Here is a 22,092-nt window from a genome sequence, read left to right as displayed (position 1 = left end):
ATGTGACTGCAATGGTCACAATGGCTCACATCCCTACTCAGATCTGTGCGAAAAAGATAATACAGCACCTATATACATTATGGTAGAATGTTAACATAAAAAAGAATGCAGAGAGGTTGGTGCAGAACTGTATCACGTGTTTACAACACAATGTAGGAAAGGGAACAGTGACTCCAATAGGCAGTTTTGGCCCGCCCTCTATGCCTTTTGAGCTAATCCCTTTTGATTTCATAGAGATGGAGAGGTGCCAAAACTTGAAATATGTCTTAGTGGTGATTTGTGCATTCAGCAAGTGAGTGGAGGCATATCCCTTAAAAGACTGCACAGCAATGAGCACGGCAAAAGTAATGCTTAAAGAATATTTTTCCCGTTTTGGCTTGCCCCGTGTCCTATGGTCAGATAATGGTCCACATTTTGTGGGCGCAGTGGTGTTACAGATATGTGCGGGTCTTCAGATTGATAAGAGATTTCATAGTTCAAGACATCTGAGTTCGGCCGGTCTTGTGGAGAGGCACAACGGGATCCTCAAGTCAAAAATAAGCAAGATATGTGCAGGAAGCAAGTTGAGTTAGGTGGATACATTACCAATAGCGCTATTATGCATGCGTATGTCTGTACAGGCTAGAACCGGGCTCTCCCCGTACAAAATCGTAATGGGGAGGCCGGCAAATGTTTGGTGCGCACCTCAGCCAAAACGACTAAGAGAGGTAGAAAATCCTGTGCTTAGTACTTATTGTGGCCTTTTAATGCAGAAATTGCGTTTGATTCATCAGCAGGTGCAGGAGGCTTTACCAGTGAGATACACCGGTCCGGGGCACGCGCTGGAGCCAGGCGACTGGGTGCTGCTAAAAATTTTTGAAAGAAAGTCATCGTTAGCACCCAGGTGGCGAGGCCCCAATCAAGTACTCTTGGCAACGCAGACAGCGATACGGGTGGATGGACGGAAGTCGTGGATCCATGCCACCCATGCCAAAAAGATTCCAACTCCACTGAAAGACTTGCCTGACCCAGACGACTGGAAAGAGACAGCGGTCCCAGAAACGAAAGAAACTGTTGCCAGTAAGCCGCCACCAAATCTGCCCGAGCGAGAAGTGAAACTCGAAACAAAGCCTAGAATGATTGCCAAGAAGGGGGAAGGGCAAAGAGTGCCCCAACGTTGCCCAGCAGAATCTACATCACTGTTGGCTGACACGAAATCTGCATTGCAAATACTGGCAGACACTAAACGTGTACCCCTTTGGCGCCCACCAGCACTTGCCAGCACGCCAAAGACCGAATCTGCATCACTGCCGCGGCGCACACCAGCACCTGCAGTAGCGCCAAAGGCTGACTTTGAGCCTGGATCTGGAAGTGCACCGGCAGTGTTCACGGATCACACAATACCAGGAGTGAGGCGATATGATTTACGGCCTCGAAAGACAAAGTGATCCACAGTTCTTTGATGTATATGTTAACCTCTGGTTCCGCCCATGGACGGAGGAGGAGCTAGAGGGGTAGAGGAGAGAAGCGTGAGAATTGTGCAAGTCGGACAATTCAAGACTCGCGGCTCCTCGGTGCGATCATAAAAAGTACATGTGTCTGGAACCAGAGCGGACAAGCTGGGCACACATGGTACTAAGGCAATAGATAACTGATCAAAAGTCCTCTGAGCAGTATGAGAAAGGACAAGTGATCTTGCCTAAAAACAAATAAGCAAATCCAGGCTATAAAGGACTGGCAGAACTGAACTGTGACAATTTCATTGAACTTATTGACATCAGAGCAAGTGCAACGAAGAGAGATATCAACGACGAACTCTAATAAGGAAGAAGAAGGTCGATGAGAAACATGTCGGGACCGGTTTCAGCCTCCTTCTGCACCGATGCTGAGAATGAGTTCATTGTAAAGACTATAAGCTTAAGAAAAACGCATGGTCAAAAGAATTGTATGCTGGCACTGACAATAATTATGTGCTTTATGAGTGTGGTAGCACCAATAACGACAGCCCTAGTATTATGGTATGTGGAATTGATACACCCATTGGGAATGTTTTTAACAATAGTTAATATATCCACTACTGAAAGCCCGGTTCAGGTGATTACTTATACCTTGTCCCCAATGGAAGAAAGACACAGGGAAGGGTATGGGAACAATACGTTGCTATTGATTATGAATATGACACATGCAATTCTAAAGAAAACAAATTGCTGGGTATGTGCCCATTTACCGCAGCATGCTGGGAAAGGAATAGGTTGGTATGTACAGCCATTACCATTAAGTTCTGCATGTAGTGCATCTTTAAGTGCAATGTTCTATGGGAAATGGAATAAGAGTGGTACGGGTCAATTAGACAGAACAAACATGAATGAGTTTGAGGAAATCATTTTGAGGCCTGTGGGTTGTTCCATATTCCATAAAGCACAAGTGATGACCCCAGAGCCTACGAGGAAAAGTACGCGAAAAATAACACGACAAAATAGACAAGATAGATTGTCCCCACCAGTTAAAACATCTGTGATGACGTTTCGTGTAAGATCAGGCGGTAACAAAGATGTAGTTCCCCCTTCTTACACAGTGAATTATAACCCAAGAACTGTTCCTTTTTGTCTAAAAAAGAAAGGCTCCTATTCAGTCGGAACATTTATTGGATGCATGAATACAGTGGTATTAAAATGGGAAATAGAACCAGTATATGTGGGAGATCCAATTTATTTTATGTGCGGAGAGAAAGCATATCCTTGGTTGTCCAGAAACTGGGGAGGTACATGTTACCTAGGTCTACTGTTCCCGGGAGTGTTTCTCTTAGAAACAGCAGACATGGCCCGACTATCCAGATCTAGAACCAAAACGAGTAGCGAAGGCGTTTTGATAGCGACTGACGTAGCAAAAACATTCATTCCATTCTTGTCCCAAATAGTGAACTCCTATAACATAAGGCAGCTGTCCAGAATACTAAAAAATACCATAAAACACAACGACAGATATACTATTTAACATGACGTTGGAAGAAAGAAGAAATCAGGTTAATGACGCTGCAAAATAGAATGGCTCTCGATGTGATCCTGGTTGATTGTGGGGGAATTTGCAAGATCGTGGGATCAGCGTGTTGTGTATTTGTAGATGACTATTCCCCTACGATTTTTGAAGCAATAAAGAAAATGCATGTCCTAAGCTCCGAACTCCCTACTGGAGAAGGGGGCTGGGGAATAGAGTCCTGGTTTTGGAGAATACTGCGTTCTTGGGGGTGGAAGTTGATCTCGATATTACTAGCGGTGTTTGGAATATTCATAACATGCTGTTGTTGCATACACTGCCTACCGTTAGTTTGCACTGAGGTAACGGAGGGATGTACGAAGGGATGTATGCATATGATAACAAAAAGAAAATAAATTTATGGTCGGGCTGACCAAGACACACATGAAATGAAAACAGTGAAAGAATTAATGGCTATAGATATTAATGAAGATGATGATGCTTATAATAGCATGCAAAATTCAGACATAAGTACTTCAGATTTATCGTCATTAGAGGAGGATACAATAAGTGAATGAGACGTTTGGCATACGGCCAAAGGAGGGTTTGTCAGTCTAGAAAAATTGATACCTCTCATGATTGACGGCAAACGTATTTTGGTGGCCGTGGGCCAACCGTTTTATGCACGATATGATAGACATATAGGTTTCCGAGTTTGCCAATGAACGACCATTTTGATGTAACAAGGATCGCCATTTTGTTTTCTAACAATTACTCATTGCTTTCTGTTTAAATTGCTTCGCAGCACATTTTCTGCTTACACTGCTCGACTGTTAACATTGTTGTCTGAACGTGAAAGGACAAGGCCGCAGGGCGCGAGGCTAACAAGAGTTCGTAGAAACACAAAGTAGGCAGCGCCAGGAAGGAATGCCCGGCTCCCTCCCGAATGTAGCCTTGAAGCAGAGCCACAGGGCATTTAATCATTTCACAGCTGCCAGCCAGTCTCGTTATATGGTAGAATATGTTAGAATAAAGCAGCTAAAGGCTTGAATTATGCTCTTCTTACGGCCCCCCTTTATTGAGCCCTGTAGAGCGTGTCGGCTCCCAGGACACGAATAGCACCTCATAGATAGCAAGGTCTGGAATGTGACTCTTCCCCCCGTATGTAGCTCGCTTCCAAGAACAGAAGCACTGTGTTCTGTTCAACAACTAAAAGATGCCTCCGGACTTGCAAATTGCATATTGTTACTAGAATAGATATTTGAAGGTGTCATAATTGTCGAAAGTTTCCATCATCACACCAAGTTCAAAGAAACCCAATAAAGAGGGGGTGTTAAACATGTCATAGCTGATTGTATGATATGCATTTTGTATATATGTAACTGATGTACGTAATTCACTCTCTTGCGTCCCTCGAGGTCTAGAGATACACGTCGCGGGGCGTGAGACCTATTTGGCCAACTGAGACTATTTGCTTTGCAATAAACCCTAGCTTTGGGAATACAATCTCGTGTCTGGTGTATCTATCGTGTGTGGTGGCTTGCCTTGTTTCCATAGACATAACGGACCCCTAGGGGCCCCTTTCACCATGTTCGGTCTTGAGGGCCATACCCTTTCCAGCCACTAAGTAATATAACTTGGACCTGGTCATTTTTTAATCTAGGATAGCCTTAACTGCAAATTCTGGTTCACCATCAATTATCACAGCGTCCGGAGGTGTTTTAATCCGAGTGCCAAGTTGAACAGGTTTCAGAAGTGACACATGGAACACCAGATGGATTTGCATATTTTACTGCCAATGGGTTAATGATGGCATGAATGGTGTATGGGCCTAAATATCGGCGACGAAAGGTTTGGGTTCCTTTCATGCAGGGGCGTAGGAAGCCCATAAAATCTGGGGGGGACAGGGGACACCTTGGAGAATTTGCTTTTTTAAATTTATTTGTTTATTGTGTTTTAGTCAAAGAACTCGACTTTTCACAAAATTAAAATAGCAGTAAGTATTAAATTACATATACAATCACTGTATAAAACAAGAGAAAAGAAAACAGAAGAAAATTAAGAAAAAGAAAAGCAGTTCAGAGTATAAAATCCTCCCAGCGATGGACATTTAGAGAGATCTTTTGTAATACTCTCGCCGGCGCTTTAAGTGCAGATGCTATATGGAGTTTCGCCAACCCATCCTATCCTATTACACTGGAACCCTCAATGATGGAACATGAGTGTGCCCCTTTACAGCAGTGTATGGGCTGCAATCATACCTCAACACCAGGGTTTTCACTGGATTTACATGGATAGCGGAACAAGTGCTGTTGTGAATCTCGAGGCTCTGCTTTATTTTTTTCTGGGTCACCCAGATGGCTTATGGTGGTCTCTATTAAAACTTGCCTACAACGTATTATTCAGCTGGTGGTGGGTACCAAAAATGCAGTTGCATCACTATTGGAAAACAAGCATTGGCAACGCCAACTGTTTGGGCTTTAATGTAGGCATGGAAAAGGCAATTGCCAAGCACTCATATTGGCATTAGGTACCCACTGATGGTAGCAGCTGCAAAATGGTGCAAGTACCTGGACATTTAATAGCAGTTCTTGGCAAATACCCAATACGTATACACAAGCAAACACTTGCCATTGCTGGGTTTTAGCAGGGCTTCAGTGAAAGAAATGCATAGTGCTAATAGAGTGGCTGAAGGTCTCCCTGGATAAGACATTTGTATTACACCAGCAGTATGTTCCCAGCTCCAATTAAGTTATTAACTACACAGGGCTTTGTAGTAAACATCCCTAAGTCAGTGGCTTTATCTAAACCAGAACTGGCACTTTACGTGCCCTTTATAGATCATTCTAGTGTTTTTTTTAAAGGAATAGGTTATGGCGTAAAATGAATCTGCGGCCCGCATGGCAACCATCCACCAAAAACCCATGAACGTTGCTAAGATAGCCCAAATAACATGATGCTGTGTCGCAAGGCAAGATACCACGCAGCCTGGCACCAGCTCCCACTACAGGACAGGTCAGGGGTGAATATATACCTCATTTAAAGTTAGTCCTGACTTCAGACTTAGGCTGCAGGTAGGATTGAGTGAAAAGGGAGTTGATGCAGGAACAGCCTGCTGTGACTGTCTCTTCCTGGAGAGGAACCAGACAGGAGTGCAGATGACACTGGGGCAGTGGGAGAGCGCAGAGCACAAGCTCCCACGTTCCTTCTAATAAATCCTCCCCATGCCGACCTGCACCTAGGAGAGGAGGGCCACTGTGTGTTTTATCGGGCCCAATCAATGTGCAGACAGATATGGTGTAGTGTATATAACTGCACTTATTTCACCAAAAGACTTCTAATCGTCCTCGTGCAGACCTCGTGAGCATGGATCAATCGTTAGAAGATGCATTTGTGACTCCACCCTACATCTGGCAACATGAGGCAAGGCACCATTCTTCCTTGTACAAATCTCTCCTCAGTACCCTTCTCTACTCCACATTCTCGTCTGCTTTACACCCTTTTCTCCCAAGTCCCTTCCCTGCAACCCTACCCTGACACACTGCCCTCTGCACTTTCTCACTTGTCTGTATTTCTCTCTCATTTGCAAAACCCGAAGCACCTCCTATGCCATTTCTGCCTTAGACTACTCTCCCTGTGTTCTGGTCTTTCCTGCACACCTCCCTCCCCAGTACACACTGCTCACCCTGTGCTGCAAACCATCCCTTTCTTTCATCTGCACTTCGTTCTTGTTCCCATCTCTCCTCTCCCTTGCTCCTCTCTTTTTCTGTCCTCTACACCCTTTTTGCCCTTTTTCACTTTGCAGTCTCACACTCCACTGCACCCCAGTCCCTCGCTTCCCATTCCCCCATGGCCAGCACCCCACACAACTCTCATCTGTACACTTACTCAGCACTTTCTCCTCAGTCTTCAGAGCACCCTCGATAGTCTGGATTGCATTTCACAGGTTTTCTCTTGCACACCTTGCATGACCAACCACTCCATATAGCTTCTCAGAATAAGCTGGAACAGGCATGCCAGATCCATGACCTTAAAAGGGCCCATTGATACCTGCACGCATTAACTCTTAAGAAATAGTCGGGAGCATGGATATTTGGAAGGGGGGGGCAGACACAGAAGTCACTAAATCCACGTACTGCTGAGGCTCTACTCCCAAAATCTGATTGCACTGCGACCACTCAAGTACGCTGACAGAAACAGCCATGCTGAATAAAACAGGGTGAAGCTTAGCCAAGACCTACAGAAGATTCTCGCTTGATTTCTTTTGAGAGACGCGCAGGATGGACACCAACAAATGGTTTATTTTGGGCAAGGACAGAGTTCAGGTCTGTGCTGGTAAAAGTTTGTTTTATGGAATATAAAAACACTTTGGTCATAGCGCTTCATGCTAGATGCTTTCAGTTTCTAGGCAATGTAATAGCAGGTATTATTACCCTCATTTGAACGGCACTGAATTTATGAAAGGTTAAGTGGACCCGGCTGCTGCTGGGTTTGAACTAGCGAAATGCATGTAGCCCTCATGTCAGAGACCGAGTTTTAGGTGTGGTTCCATCCAAACCTCACGCAGGTATGAGTTGGTGGGAAGAGGTGGAGGGGTGTGTCTTAAGGCCTACTGATGTTAGAGTATACATCAAGTGTTTTCCCTTTCCTACCTTAGACATAACTATGCAAAAGAGCACACATCCCACGTAGCGGGCCTTCTTGAGATTGGCTCATCCTCATTTTACTTTATATGGTTTCATGAGGATTTTGTATAGAATGTCAGGCTGATATCTCAGGCAGTGTCTGCACTTTGCAAGCCAGGCATGGGGTACAGGGACATCTTGGAGAAAATCCAGTCTTTGCCAGATTGTGTGATCCTGGGTGAATCGTGTGACTCCCTCCACTGTGCCTTATTTTCTCTGCAGGTTTACTTGGGATCACCTAGAAGTTTGCAGTATACACTATGACGAAATGCCTCAATCGTACATTTTCTAACAGAGTTTCTTGTTGCTCCATGTATGCTAAGCATGTTGAATGAGTGCAAAGAGGGACAAAGTGTCATAGCAATAGATGTCACCTCCAGCTGGGGGACCGGGTCTTATTTTGGGAAGCAGTTATCGATCCATTCATAGAATTTGTAATTTATTTTGTAAAGAAACGTGTCAGGTGCAGTCAGCACGCTCCAACTCTAAGGAAATAAACTAGAAACAATCTCAAAGTAACCTGACAGTTCAGGGGCACTAGTGTAAGCAGCAAAAATAATTGTCACGCCCTTCTCCTTAAAAAAGGCAATACATAATATATTAAACGGTGTTGTGTCAGGCATTTGTATAGAAACTGCATGTACATGTCAATACCAGCTCCCATTGTGCACTCTTGATCCTCCGCTGTATCGGTGAATGGCCTCCGTATTTTCTTTGTGCGGCCTTGCAAGCCCATGTTGGCCAAGGTTTGGAGCTTAAATGTGAGCCCTGGCTGCCCATCAGTAAGGAACGAAGAAAGAGCTGTTCCAATGTGATGTTCCTCTCTGGCAGAGGCACACTTTCATGAATTGAAAAACCTGAGGGCGGCAGGTTTGTCAATTCATGAAAGTGTGCCAACGGCACATACACCGTTTCTAAACAGGTGAGGTGTGTTGCAAACTGATCAGGGAATCCTGGCCTCTTAATGTTTCAAGATGAAACATTAAGATTCCGGGATTCCCATCAGTTTTGCAACGCGCCGTGTGTGTTTAGAAACTGTATATCTGATGTTGGCAGGGCACATTCCCTCTACTAAATCCTCCCCATGCTGCCCTGCACCTGGGATAGGGGGGCCACGTCACCTGACTTACCTTACAGTAGCCAAACTCTCAGGTGGAGGTCGAGTCGCAGTCAGACTCAGAGTCTTTCTCACTCTGTCTCCCTCGATAACACACGCTGTCACAGAATCACTGGAGCATGCGTCGCTGCCTGGCTTCTACTTAATTCTGGAAAAACAAAGGTTGAGGCTGCGCAGGCAGGGCACATGCAGTTTGTCCCCCGGCCTGGGCACGTTCATTATGCGTAGGCGTGGGGCACCGCACCAGAAGTTGCAGACAGTCTACTTTAACTTTTGCAAGCTGACATCGTATTTTACACGCTGCAAATACTTGCCTGGTGTTCCAGGGCCAGCTAAACCACCTGACCCTTCAAGATGGCCAAATTCAGATGTTGGTAGTTGTCATCCCGTGAAAAGCAAATTAGATCATATATATTCTGGCGGTAGTGAGGGATTACTAGTCCGCCCACGCCATTCTAGATTATGAAAAACCTTTGGCTTTTCATGAGGGTGAAGCTGATCCCAAGGATGGTGGCACCCCTAAAACGAGGTTGATGTGCGAGGTGTGGTGCTTACATTTTGCGCTTTGTGTAAACACATTTTGGAGAGATCTTTATTATATTTTGACCAGTTTGTGGGTGAAGAAACTGAACTAGTTATTGTTTCTACTAAATCACTTGTCTGTTTAGTGACCGAGTATGCAAGGTGTGGTTCACAGGAAGGGGGTTGCCCAAGGACTTGGGACCACCATATGTCAGTGCTCCAGTCTCTTGTTGTGTGACGAAGCAGGTGCGAAGCCAATGCTAACAAATAGAGGGCAGAATTGAATGGACCTGCATAATTTCTACAACCACTGCCTCACATGTAATCCCTGTGCTGCGGTTCCTAGGAGAAAAATCGAAATGACTGGCTGTCAAGATCTCTGTTTCCAGAGTCTAGAGCTGTAAAACCATGCATAAGAACATTTGGCTTTGTGGGGAAACTGTGTGATGGCGGCGACCATATAGTATAGGGAATGTTTATATATCAAATATCGCTGTTAGAGGCCCATGTACTCGCACCAATTCTAGGTTATGAAAAGTCCAGGCAGTTGCTTTGTCATCAGGTAATGCCATTAAAAGCATGAGTACGGACACCACTGAGATCCAATGCAGCTATTCAAATCATTGTCAAGGATATGGACTGTTAGCATTACATTGCCAAATGTAACCACACCCAACTATGTCAGCAATGTATAGTTGTGCCATACTAGCAGGTAACTCCCGGTACGAGTATGTATACTTAGTAAAGAAGTGCCCAAGTCTATAATTCCCAGGTACAACAGTAATACCAGAGTCCGTTTTGCTCAGTTACCCCAGAAGGGCAGGTCCCAGTATGCTCAGTTAGCACTGAAAGGGCAGAATCAAGTATGGTTAAGTAGCTTAATAAAGCCAACTTCCATAGCCTAGAGCAGTGGCCAGTTTCCAGTATGAAACTGAGATGACATGAGTGGCACACACTTTGTCGACTGGAGTTTAGGATTATTTCCTGCCAAGCCAAGGTCCATACTATGTTATAGGAATTGGCAATATAAGAACTTATTATACTCTAATAAAAATGAGGATGTGTATGTCACACACCGTCACCTTCTCTTTAATCTTAAAGGATGTCTTATACGGCGGGTCAGAAGGAGAACACTAACTCTTTGAGGACATTTCAATCATGTATTTATTAAAGAATAAATAAAATGCCCAACTGTCCCCATCGCTATGGGATGTTGCCTGCTTATTAAACTAAGGTGCTTGTCAGTCATCTTGTGAATGTCCAAAAGAAAAAGTGTCCACAGTCCAAACTAAATGTAACCGATTGTACCACTATTATGACAACTATAGATAGGAGAATGGCTCCCTTTTCCTTAGGTTTGCTTCTCACAGGTTTTCTTCTTCTCAGTTCTCTTTAATACTATATTTTCAAATAATCTCTTCTGACTCCTTTCTTCAGTTCATATAGTTACTTCAATATTGTATTACACTCCTTTCCCTTCTCGGGTGTTGGCTTCTTGAACAACTACTTAGCTCATGCAGGGTTGTTTTCCCCCTTTTCCAAGGTAGTGATACCCAGTCTCTATAAATCTCTCTCCTTATATCCTCTTATCTTTTCCTTAGGTCACAATATTCTCTTCTGTTTTTCTGTTTTCTGACAGAGACTCCAGTTTGCCCTTTTCCTCAGGCGTGGCTTCATCACTATGAGTGTTTCTTAAAGTTCCTATTGCATTCATATTTCTCTCATGAAACATTCTGCTTTTCTCCCCTGCTGTTTATTTAATAACTTCAGTGTCTCTTTACAGGCGTATTATATATATGGTTCTCTTGCCATCATCATTCAATTTTCTTACTCTCTCATATATATCAGTGGGACGGGTAAGAATAATCCCATAACGATCACTCTTAATGCATTCAGTTTCTTTCAAACTTTATGGCTTTCATGCTTCTCTTGTCACCATCATTCCATTTTCTTATTCTCTCTTGTATATCACTGGGACGAGTATGATTAGTCTCATAATGGTTCCCCTTAGGCCTCCCAGCTCTCCCATTTTTCCCTTTACCCGGGCTTTCCTGGGATAACATATGTTCAGGGTTCACTGCTTTCCTTGTCTTCACCGTCTCTTGCTTCTCTCAGTACCCCGAGCTCCGTATTGTCCCTCGTTACAGATTGCCAACTCCGCTGGTAACCGGATGGTAGGCGGCTGGGACCACTTAGTGGTCTCTACGTAGTTCGAAGGACTGCCAGTCCACCACATGATCTCCGTGGTCACTCTACCACTATTGCCTTTGTTCTTGCTGGATGCTCGGCATCCCATCTCTTGCTCTTGGCTTACCTGCAGTTTTCAAACTCAGTGGCTTCGCTGTGTGCAGAGTCTTCTCCCCTCTCAGGTGTTGCATTTCCCTGGGGCTTACCTGGCCGATGTGTGTGTCTCTCCTCAGTTCAGCTTCTTCTTCCCAGTTGAATGAGAATTCTTACTTAAAGGGACATCTTCTTTTTCTGACTGAGAATCACAAATGATAGAACCTTCTTCCCAGTCTCTATATTGTAAGTCCTTTGGATTCTCTGATATTCCCAAGTAGGCCATAAAAGAATTTGGGGTTTCCTTAGAGGAACTGGAGTCCTTGTCCCCACAGGGTGAGTCTCTCCTGGCGAGTTCCCCCAAGTCTCGACCCCTAGGGAGGGTGTTGCGGAGCAGGCTCACGTCCATAGCATCACAGGGGGGATCCTCCTTGGGGAGAAGGGATGAATTCCCCTCAATTCATCACACTTGGCAAACCCACGTTTGCTAAACCTTTGCTTGCCATTTATTTCCACTACAGCCATAAGACATCACAGCCACTACACTACTGGGACATAGATAAAAAGGCAGTTAATGTCGACAACATGAGCACCTGAGGAAGAGCATTATGTTGAAAGGCTGAAGTTGCGATTGTAGCAAAGATAAACATTATCAATTGACAACAGCAATATCAACATGGGCTGGCGGACTAACCGATTTATCAGATTTTTCAATAAAGTCTTCCTCATCAGTAGGACACCGGTCGTATTCCCGTTCCCTTTCCTCCTCACCTGAGCTTGAATTAAACTTCTTTCTTCTGGCGTGGAGAGTGGGAAGACTCTTCTTCTGTAGAAGGTAAGGTCGGCCTCGAAAGGAAGCCACTGCGGCTCCGATAACAGGAGGCACGGTGACCCCCCTCCGCGACGGACTAACAACGGAGTGAGGGGAAAAGCCCGAATGGCATAAAAACCCCTCTGGAGTACTTGAGCCGGAAGGAACCAGATAACAGGGAAACTCGGGGAGCAACAATCCGAAATAATCCAAGGTAGAGAGAGGGTACAACGAGGGACCAGCTGAATAAGAGAAGGAGCCGAGAAAGTGACAGCCAGGAAAGGGAGAGTATTAGGATACCAACTGGGAAGAGAAAACAACGGGAAGGCTGGAAGAGAGAGAGCACAAGGGAAAGAGCAAACTAGGGCCAGGGAGCCCCAACACAGCAAGGGCGGAGCACCGCCAAGGAGAAAACAATAAGGGAGCGAGAGCAACAGAGGGAAATCCGAAGTTGCAACGCGCCGAACTGCCTAGCGTGTGGAAGTAAATACGCACAGGCAGCGGCCATGTTGAAAAAGACTAGACCGATATACTGTCAAGGAGAAAACGTGGCGGCACAAATCAATGGCGGCCTCGCTTCCACCTCTCCCACAGCCGCCAGTGCCCAGCACTCGTGACAAGCAAGCATATGCTTGCTGAGCAATTTAAGATTTTCACATTAAAAGAGTGAAGATTTTGTGTGTCAGACTTCCTTACGGGAAATGTGAGTGCTGAGGATGTGATGGCCTTTCTGCATATTCCAGTATCCTCAGTGTGGTTGGAAAAGAAAAAAGTGCACCCTCCATTTATGTACTGCTCTGTCTCTCGCTTGTTGAAGTAAGCCGACACAGGCTTCCATGTAAAAATTCGAATCACTGGATGTCATCACTTCTCCAAGAGAGGGGGCCCTTTCCCATGAGGCCAGGGAAGTGAAGTAGCTACCTGAGAGTCCCCCTGGGTGTGGTATATTGTGGGAGGATCTCATGGGGAGGGACCAACCCTAGGGAGAATGACAACCATCTAGCCCTTTTAAGAACGACACCTCCACACACTCTAACCTCTCCTTCCTCTAGTAATCTCTTTGTAGACAGTAGACCTAGAATTAGCAACATTAGACGTGCCAGGCACAGCCTAAGCAGTGTTAGAACTGCAGATGTATTAGAAACGCCAACTTGCTAGAAATGTATCTGAAACTGTCTGCTGCATGTTGCAAAGTTTACTCACCAAGGCACCTCACAAATGCTTGTATGCCTTATTATGAGAAGCAATGCAGGTTAAAACCATTCTGGAACATTGTATACTGTTGTCAATGAACTCTGCACAGACCACCCCCTGTGTTTGGTGACAGTATAAAAACCATGTAAACACAGTAAGAGGGTGTTGCTGTGCCATATGCAGTTTGATCCTTGCTTTTGTGTTCTGTTTGGCGGATTCTATATACTTCTTTGCTGACTGCCATTAAAGACACACACCACTCTACTTGAAGATTGGATTATTGAGTAAGTGGTGATTTTTCCACAACACCAGAAAGGCCAGATTTCCTATATCCAGTTAACAATAGAAGACCAGGATTGCCGTCATAACAGAACTTTTAAGGCTGGTTTTGACAGAAAGAGTGGACGGGATGCAGCTTATTACCTTCCTTCTAATGTGACCTACGTTTGACAGAAGTGGCACAGCCGTTTAATGGGTGGGGCTAAAAGGGTCTCCAAGCCCCGTCTGTATCTACTGTCAATCTCTAAACTCCGCCCCATCCCTTCTGCCAAATCCTGCTCATGTTGGACAGAGTTGGGACTCTGAAAACGTTTTATGGCAAACAAAGCCTTGCCCCTTCTGTCAAAATCTCACTGGGTTTTATCGAAAGGGCCAAGTTCAGATTGGACTTCAGCAACTAAGTCTCCCCAGGAGGAGAGCAGTAGCAAGGGCAAGATAAACAATTTTTTACACAAGCTTGCAGGTGGGAAACTAGCCAAAGAGGCATTAAAGAAATATAATCGTACAGGGGTCTGTTAGGAGGGACAATGGGTTCTGCTGAACTGGGAATGAAGCCTTCAGGCAGGGGAGATCAGAAAACTATCCTCTACTCGAAGCTGGACAGGGCACAGTACCCATGCTCTCTCGGTGCCTTACTGTGTGTTCTTTCTTCCAATCAGGAGTTGATGTTGTAATATTAGTCTGGGAAGCGGTTTTGCAAATGTCACCCAAGGGAGACGATTATGGCCAGATATGGGCTCTAATACTACTATGCATACGGACCCAAACTACATCTCACTGAGGATGCCCAATGATGCTAAAACATTTCCCGGGCTGCTTGCTATCCTGTGCAGAAGGGTCAGTTTGGGGTGGTCCCTTTTGGGGTGGGATCAAGCCTGATGGTCTGCCCAGTCTGTAAAGGCCTGAGAAACGATGGTCTGGTTGTGTGGCAAAGAAAAAAAAAAGCAGAGGTTACGATTCATTCTCAACTTTCCAGACAACAATCTTCGGGTCACTGTCACCCATACCTGTGGTACGAGTATGCCTAAAAACGGGTCTGAAGCCTGCGACACCCCATGCACCAAACGTCAACAAGGCAGAAACATTTATGGGGTTGCTTGTGGTATTGCGCAGAAAGGATGCGAGCTAGCAGTACGAACTGGACTGTCCTTTTTGGTTTAGCAGCCAGACTTACAAATTGAACCTTGTCCTTCTGTGATGGCCGACTGTAAAACAATGCTGCACCCCACACTGATACACCACACTCTCACCTTCAGTTTCAACCAAGGGGTCACCACCTCTCCTCTCACCTCTCTACTGGGGTTCTACGGCAACAGCTCCATTCATGCCATTGCCCCCATCCTGACAAAGCAACTCCTGCAAACCCTCCTTGTCCCTGCATACTCACTCCATCTCATGATACTTCACCAATTGGCTTACACTCCAGTTCGTGTTATCCTCCAACACCACCACAGTGCCTAAAACTCTGCTAACTCTTCTGGGTGCAGACAAGTAAGGGACATCAGCACCCCTTACCCTGGGGTTCCTCACTCTGACCAAATCACCAGCCACCAATTGTGAATTACCAATTCTCTCCCTACTCATACAACCGCTTGTATCTCTCCTGGCACAGTTCTGATCCGTCAATAAGTTCTGCCCTGTTAACCTTAGTCTAACTAGGCCTGAGGTCTCCGGCCATTCCGGGGTGAGCTCATCAACTGGTCTTCTACCCCTCAAAGCCACAAAAGGCGTAACATCAGTAGTAGAATGAGACGTGGTTCTGTAGGCCTACAGCATGTCCCAGACCAAATCAACCACATGCAAATTGGACATTTTGGCTAGCTGGAGCATCCCTTTCATTACCCTGTTGAAGAGTTCCACTATGCCATTCTGACATGGACAAAACAACACTGTGGTCTTCTGACAAACCGCTGCACCTAATCAGCAACCACATTGGACTTGTACTGCATTGTCGGTAAACAACACAGAAGGAAAACCTTCCACCCTAAAAATGGTATCCAGAAACTCCACTACAGACCATGCAGTAATGTCATCTGACCATCCCACGCACGGCCACTTGGAGTGATAATCCATAAGCACAAACATACTTTTCCCATGATAGCACATTGGCAAAGGACCAATAATATCTAGCGCCACTCTCTCCCATGGGTTAGCTGGAATTTTCCCAGAAAAACAATAGAGGTTCTGTTACAACATGCGACTTGTCACTAGACGCGCAAGGCATACAATTTCTGACCAAGAACTCCACATCGAAATCCATATTAGGCCACCAATACCTTTCTCTTATTCTTCAGAAGCTTGTTACCAACGTGGGAGCCGCACCTTCTCACAGGAAGGCAACAGTCAGTGTGCTGTCCCTCAAGCAGTGTGTCACACAGAGGCATTCAAAGGATGCCTCTGCGCGACCGGCCGCATGAGGGACGAGCCAGCAGCCACGGGCTAGCAAGGAAACTCGTGGCTGGAATAGACACCCTTACAGTCTGCATGGTTACCCAGAGAAATACAAGAGGTTATGACTCATCCAGCCATCAATCTTCTGTTTTGCCAAGGCTACATCATGTAATACTATTGGATAAATGCAGCTGTGGACAGAAACAGCCAGCCAAAGCCCTGAAGCCTTACACAAAGATGCAAGCCTAACCCATGCAATAATTTTTGGCCATAAATAAGAGAAAACACAGATAAATTTATTTATATTTCCTCAAAATATTTTGCAATGTTCACAAACATGTGAATAAGTGGAGCTTTTTTGCACTACTTCCTGATATAAAATGCTCACTTTTCTAGATAAACAGTGTTTCTGTTTAACAAATATTATATTTCAGAACTTTCGACATGCCAATACTGCTAGAAGTGTTCTTTGATGTGAACATTCCAATACATCAAACAACTCAGTGGAATGCTTCTGGTGATACAACAGCTTGGTGGGTTTACAGGTCGAAAGAGAGACCAATAATGAGGAATGGTGAAGTGGTTGAAAACGAGCTTACATGTATACTTAAGTAATATATTTGTTTACTTAAGTTATACTTCTAACCTTGTAACAGTTTCAATACTTTGCAAACATACATGCAAATTAGTGTTTGCCACCAAATTGCTCACATACAAGTATAGAACACAATTTTACCAAGTCTCATGTTTTATGTTTTCAATCGTCAAAGTCCATTTCCCAGTTTCCTTGGGAAAAAAACCTTTGAAAGTTGAGATGAGGTTTTAGAATGTATCTCAAACTGGTAGGTGACCGTAAACCTGTATTGGTATACATATATAATACCCACTTTTCCTGACTTGGAAATAAGCATATTTAGGCTTCCATTTGCTATTATTTGTTAATGTGGCAATATTTCTGAATCCCAGCTAAACAAGACTGAAGACTTTCAGTTCCATTCATGGGAAATCTGATAAAGGTTCACTCAAATGTTATCAAAAAGTAAAGCCAGGTCTTAAGCACAACAGTAGATCTGTCCAAACACTGATCCCTTTTACAGAGAAGCCTCCTTCTTTAGTAATCAGGGTCCTTAAAGTACTTTCAGCTGCTTCTTGAGTGTCAGGGGGGCCTCCCAGAAGACAACTGAAGTGGTGCTGCAGACGTTCCCATGACACCTCGGAAGATGTACTGGTCCATTGTCTAGAACCAATATTGTATTCCAAGTTTCTCCCCCATTCGGCCAATAACTTCAGATGGGCATTTCTAAACTCTGGGTATTTTAAACTCAGGTTTATTAACAACTCACAGTCTACACTGCTGTAAAAACAAGACTGCAAGTTAGGATCGCCCAACAACCACTGTTTGAGCAAGTTTAGATGTGCAGTTTCTTTACTAGAAGTCAACAGTAAGGCTACCAGTACGAAGACATAAGGCCTGGGAATCTGGGCCATGACCTCGTTCACCATCGTAATCAAATCAGCGCTATCAGAGACACCTACACATTTAACCTTGTCTTTCAAGTGTTTTGACAAAACACAGGCATGCGTTTTTGTGACCGGACTCACAGTACAACTATCATAATAAACAGTAGCTTTAGTTCCTTTTTCTTGAGCACCAAACGGCATTTTTACACGGCTACATGACAGCTGCTCTTTTTTTCCGCCAGAATATAACACCGACACAGCTTTCTCATCCGAACAATGTGGCAGTTCGAGATTCCCGCCAGAATAACAACATATTTCCGTATTCCCTATGGAAATAGACGGCAGTTCAATTTTGCAAGGGATATCACGCGAGATGACTGAATGTAGTATTCCAGCGGCGTTTTTTTGGCGCATTGTGCGAAATAAAACGTTTGCCGTGATGCCGCCGCTGCTCTCTTCGTTCAACTCTGACAAGAGGTGCTGGCATACAGCAGAGGGGAGGGCGGGATTCTGCAAGAGAGTATCCCACAACAGCTCCGGGCAACAGCCTAGGTTGTCGAAGCACAAGGGAGGGTCGCGTGGAGCCGCAGCGATTTGCAGCTGATTTATGTCACACAGCCGCTGCTCCATAGCCGTTCTGACAGAAATGTTCGTGTGGAAGCGATGGTGCAGATGCTGGAAGTAGCCAGCCCACTGAAAGGCTCTTTGAGCAGTGAGGCTGTCCCACGACTTTACTTGTTCGCTCCGACAGATGGTCAGCATCTCGGCAAACTGCTCTAAATGTTGCAGGATGGCCTCCATATCTTCCTACCATCAGCTCTGGCTCAGTGTTTCTTTCGCAAAGTAAAATTATCCAGTTTGAAGACAGCCTCGAACTTTACTTCCAACGAAACAAAAGAAGGACCATTTCAGTGCAGCCGTGACCGACATGCCGCCATCTTTCAATAGTATGATCTAACAGCTGGGCTGTTTTAAGAGCTGTTTTCTGTCCTTTTGTACATTAGACATAATCTGTGTTAGTTTATAAAACGTAGATGCTGCCTTCTTGTATCTGATGTTAAGTCCAAATCCTCACCAAAACAATATTCATGCATTATCAACGTTATTTTGGGATCAATTTCCTTAGCACACAGAATTCATGAAACTTTAAAAGTACAGCTATACTGCTCCTTAAACAATACAAAACACTTAAACAGCATGGCAGCAATTAAATTAAAAATACATTGCGTGTTTAAATGGAGATTGGTCTCAAAGGAAATTGCAGAAGTGGAAGATTTTAGTATATTGGTTTTCATATTAGAGCACCTGGGGACCAATTCCGTTGGTTACGGTGCGCTATATAAGTACCTATAACATAACATATTAATAATACATTAAAAATAGAGTAAACCAGTAACATAATGGGAACAACTAGCATGTTTGATTTTGAATATGGAGTCATTTCTTTGCCCGCTATGCTACGCTTGCTGCGTAATTTTTGAGAGTTTTCCCATAGCTCTCAACTCACCCGCTTTTGGCGGGTGTCACCCGCCTTGCAAAGGGCTGACTCACCCGCCAGGCCTCCTGCACGCCCATTCATTCCAATGGGCGTCTCACCCGCCAGAAACAAAATCGGGTGATTTCACCCGCCTTTGCAAGACAAATGGTTGAGAGCTATGGTTTTCCTCACCCGCTGCTTCTATAAAATTATGAAAGTCCTCTAGCCATTCTACCATAGCTCTCAACTCACCCGCTTTTGGCGGGTGTCACCCGCCTTGCAAAGGGCTGCCTCACCCGCCAAGCCTCCTGCACGCCCATTCATTTCAATGGGCGTCTCACCCGCCAAAAACAAAATCGGGTCATTTCACCGCCTTTGCGAGACAAATAGTTGAGAGCTATGCATTCTACCCACCGCTGGCCTTTGTTGACCTGCGGGGTCATCGAAAATGGGGGTGATATGCGCCATGTAGTGGCTGTGGACTGCATGGGAGGGACTGGAAGTGCCTGTGGTTGCACAGCAGGACCAGGAGGTAAACTCACTCATGGTGGTGGGCGATGAAAAATGGGTTGCTGATCCTAGCTGTCCCACTTGTGCTGCCTTTTTACAGTCTATGGGAGGCAACACTGCCCTCTGGTGGTGGGTGGCGTCTAGTATGCGTTCCCCCACATGCCAGTGGAATGCCAGGTGGTATTGCCCATTCAGATGGTTCTCGAATGGGAGCCTTTGAGAGGATAGGGGGCAGGCTGGGCCTTGCTCAGGGTGGGGGAAGGCTTGGGTGAGTCGCGTGCCGCTGTGGAGCCGCATTGTTCCCCAGGCGTTGCAGGAATCAGATATGGGGGGTTCTATGTTAAGGTAAATACCAGGATCCTCCCTCTCTTCCTTCTCACCTGTATCTTGTTCCTCAGAGGAGCTCTCTGTAGATATCGTCCTTCTATTTCTCCAAGTTCCCTCTTTTCTCTCTCTGTAGGTTTTGGGACGGACTCGTCTGGAGGCCACCTTGCCAGTTCGCAGATTGCTCGGCAGTGGGACCCTCAGGGAGTCCACCCCTAATTCCAGGGAAAAAGGCGTATGCCAGAAAAAACCCTGGCGTGTTGGTTAACTGCTGCAGGATGGAATGCAGGAGAGCGTAGACTATGATTCCCAGAAGTCTCTTCCGAACTACAAACAAAGCGAAATCCAGGCACAACAAGGCGGTAGCGGGAAGAGAGTGTATGCAGCTGAGTGGAAGCAGGATTAGCACACGAAGAGGAGCGGGAGACGAAGGTTGTAGTAAATGGACCAGAGAAGAGTTGCTCAGAGCGGGGAATGCAGACAAAACAAGGTAAGCAGGAGTCAAGCGGGAGGTATAACGGAGGAAAACAGGAAACAGAAAACCAGCGGGGAAACAGCTGGAGGGCAGAGAATACTCACACGAAGAGCGCGAAGGAAGAAACTTCAGCGTGTAAACCCAAAGCGGAAACAGAGGGTTGCAACGCACCGGCGTAGCTGTCCGGTGCGTAGATAACGTAGAGCCTCAGGGGGCGTGGCACGGCAGTCCGGACACTAGACCGCAGCGAATGGTTCCGTTAGTGTTTCTTCCATCGAGTCCACAACTTCCAGGACGGACGCGTCGTGACAGTATAACCTCTTCTCCTCTGGACCCCTCCGGGTTTCCCTGGATGGTTTCTATGGAAGAGACGTAGTAGTCGAGGTGCACTGAGGTTTCTTGCAGGTTCCCAGGACCTTTCAGTCCAAGGGTATCCTTTCCAAAGTATGAGGTACTGGAGAACGAGAGTCCAAGATACGAGAGACTTCATATTCGGGATCTTCTTCTAAGTTTGGGATGCATTTCTTGATTTGTCTTTGATATGGATCTTTTTTGTAAGCCTTAAGAAGGGACACATGAAATACTGGATGGATCCTTCGTAAGAGAGGGTAGCTTAAGTCGAAAAGCTACTGGATTGATCTGCTGTTCAATGATGTATGGGCCAATATATCTTGGAGTGAATTTTCCTGGACGTATACGCCTTGGTAAGTATTTTGTGGATAACCAAACCTTATCTCCAGGCTTCCAGATCAGATTTGCTCGTCGCTTTCTGTCGGCCCATTTCTTATAGGATTGACGGCTGCCCGTTAATGTTTCCTGAGCTCTCAAGTGGGTTTGTTTGAGGGTGTTCAACAATTGATCTACAGTGGGTATGTTAGTGGTTGGAATCACTGACTGTGGGATATGTCGAGGTTCGTATCCATAAGTACACTTGAAAGGGCTCATACCAATTGGCAAATGTACTGTATTGTTATAGGAGAACTCGGCTATGGATAGAAGTTGGCTCCAGTTGTCCTGTGTCTGGTTGCAGTAACATCTGAGGTATTGTTCCAGTGTAGCGTTTAGTCGTTCGGTCTGTCCATTGCTCTCGGGATGGAATCCGGAAGACAATGCCCTTTGGATTTGTAATTGTTTACACAACGAGGACCAAAATTTTGAGGTAAATTGAGTCCCTCGATCCGAGACTATTGTATGTGGTAGACCATGTAGTTTGACTATGTCTTTCAGAAATACTTCTGCAGTCTTGGTGGCAGATGGAGTACCCTGGAGGGGGGAAAAATGAGCAAGTTTACTGAATGAGTCCACTACTACCATGATGGCTGTGAATCCTTCTGACGGAGGTAAATCCACGATAAAATCCATGGATATATGCTGCCAGGGACCCGCAGGTAATGAATCCTGTTGGAGAAGGCCCAGTGGCTTGGCCGTGCTGTATTACCTTGAGCACACGTGGGACAAGAAGATACATAGGCATAGACATCCTTGACCATTGTCGGCCACCAAATGTTTCTCTTTAGAAGATGTAGTGTGGCCGCTCGACCCTTGTTTCCTGCTGTGGGTAGATCGTGACACCAGGCTAGTGCTTGAGACTGTAGTCCGGAATTCGGTAAGAAC

At 45.4% G+C, this 22,092-nt stretch overlaps 1 protein-coding gene across 1 annotated transcript; it reads right to left on the bottom strand.

The window, feature by feature from the left end:
- Positions 1-16,506: 16,506 nt before the first annotated feature.
- FANCF (FA complementation group F) lies at positions 16,507-18,579 on the bottom strand. Its single transcript, XM_069644562.1, has one exon. It carries the CDS (start codon positions 18,491-18,493, stop codon positions 17,264-17,266), a length of 1,230 nt encoding a protein of 409 aa, XP_069500663.1. The 5' UTR covers positions 18,494-18,579; the 3' UTR covers positions 16,507-17,263.
- Between the last annotated feature and the right edge of the window lie 3,513 nt (positions 18,580-22,092).

The sequence above is a fragment of the Ambystoma mexicanum genome, chromosome 2p (genome assembly GCF_040938575.1).
Source record: "Ambystoma mexicanum isolate Mex_15411 chromosome 2p, UKY_AmexF1_1, whole genome shotgun sequence".
Classification (NCBI taxonomy): domain Eukaryota; kingdom Metazoa; phylum Chordata; class Amphibia; order Caudata; family Ambystomatidae; genus Ambystoma; species Ambystoma mexicanum.
The sequence above is the reverse complement of the archived record's forward strand: the minus strand, read 5'-3'. Positions and strand labels throughout refer to the sequence as shown.

Coding starts and splice junctions, on each gene's coding strand:
- FANCF (XM_069644562.1), bottom strand. CDS start 18,493: ATGGAGGCCATCCTGCAACATTTAGAGCAGTTTGCCGAGATGCTGACC.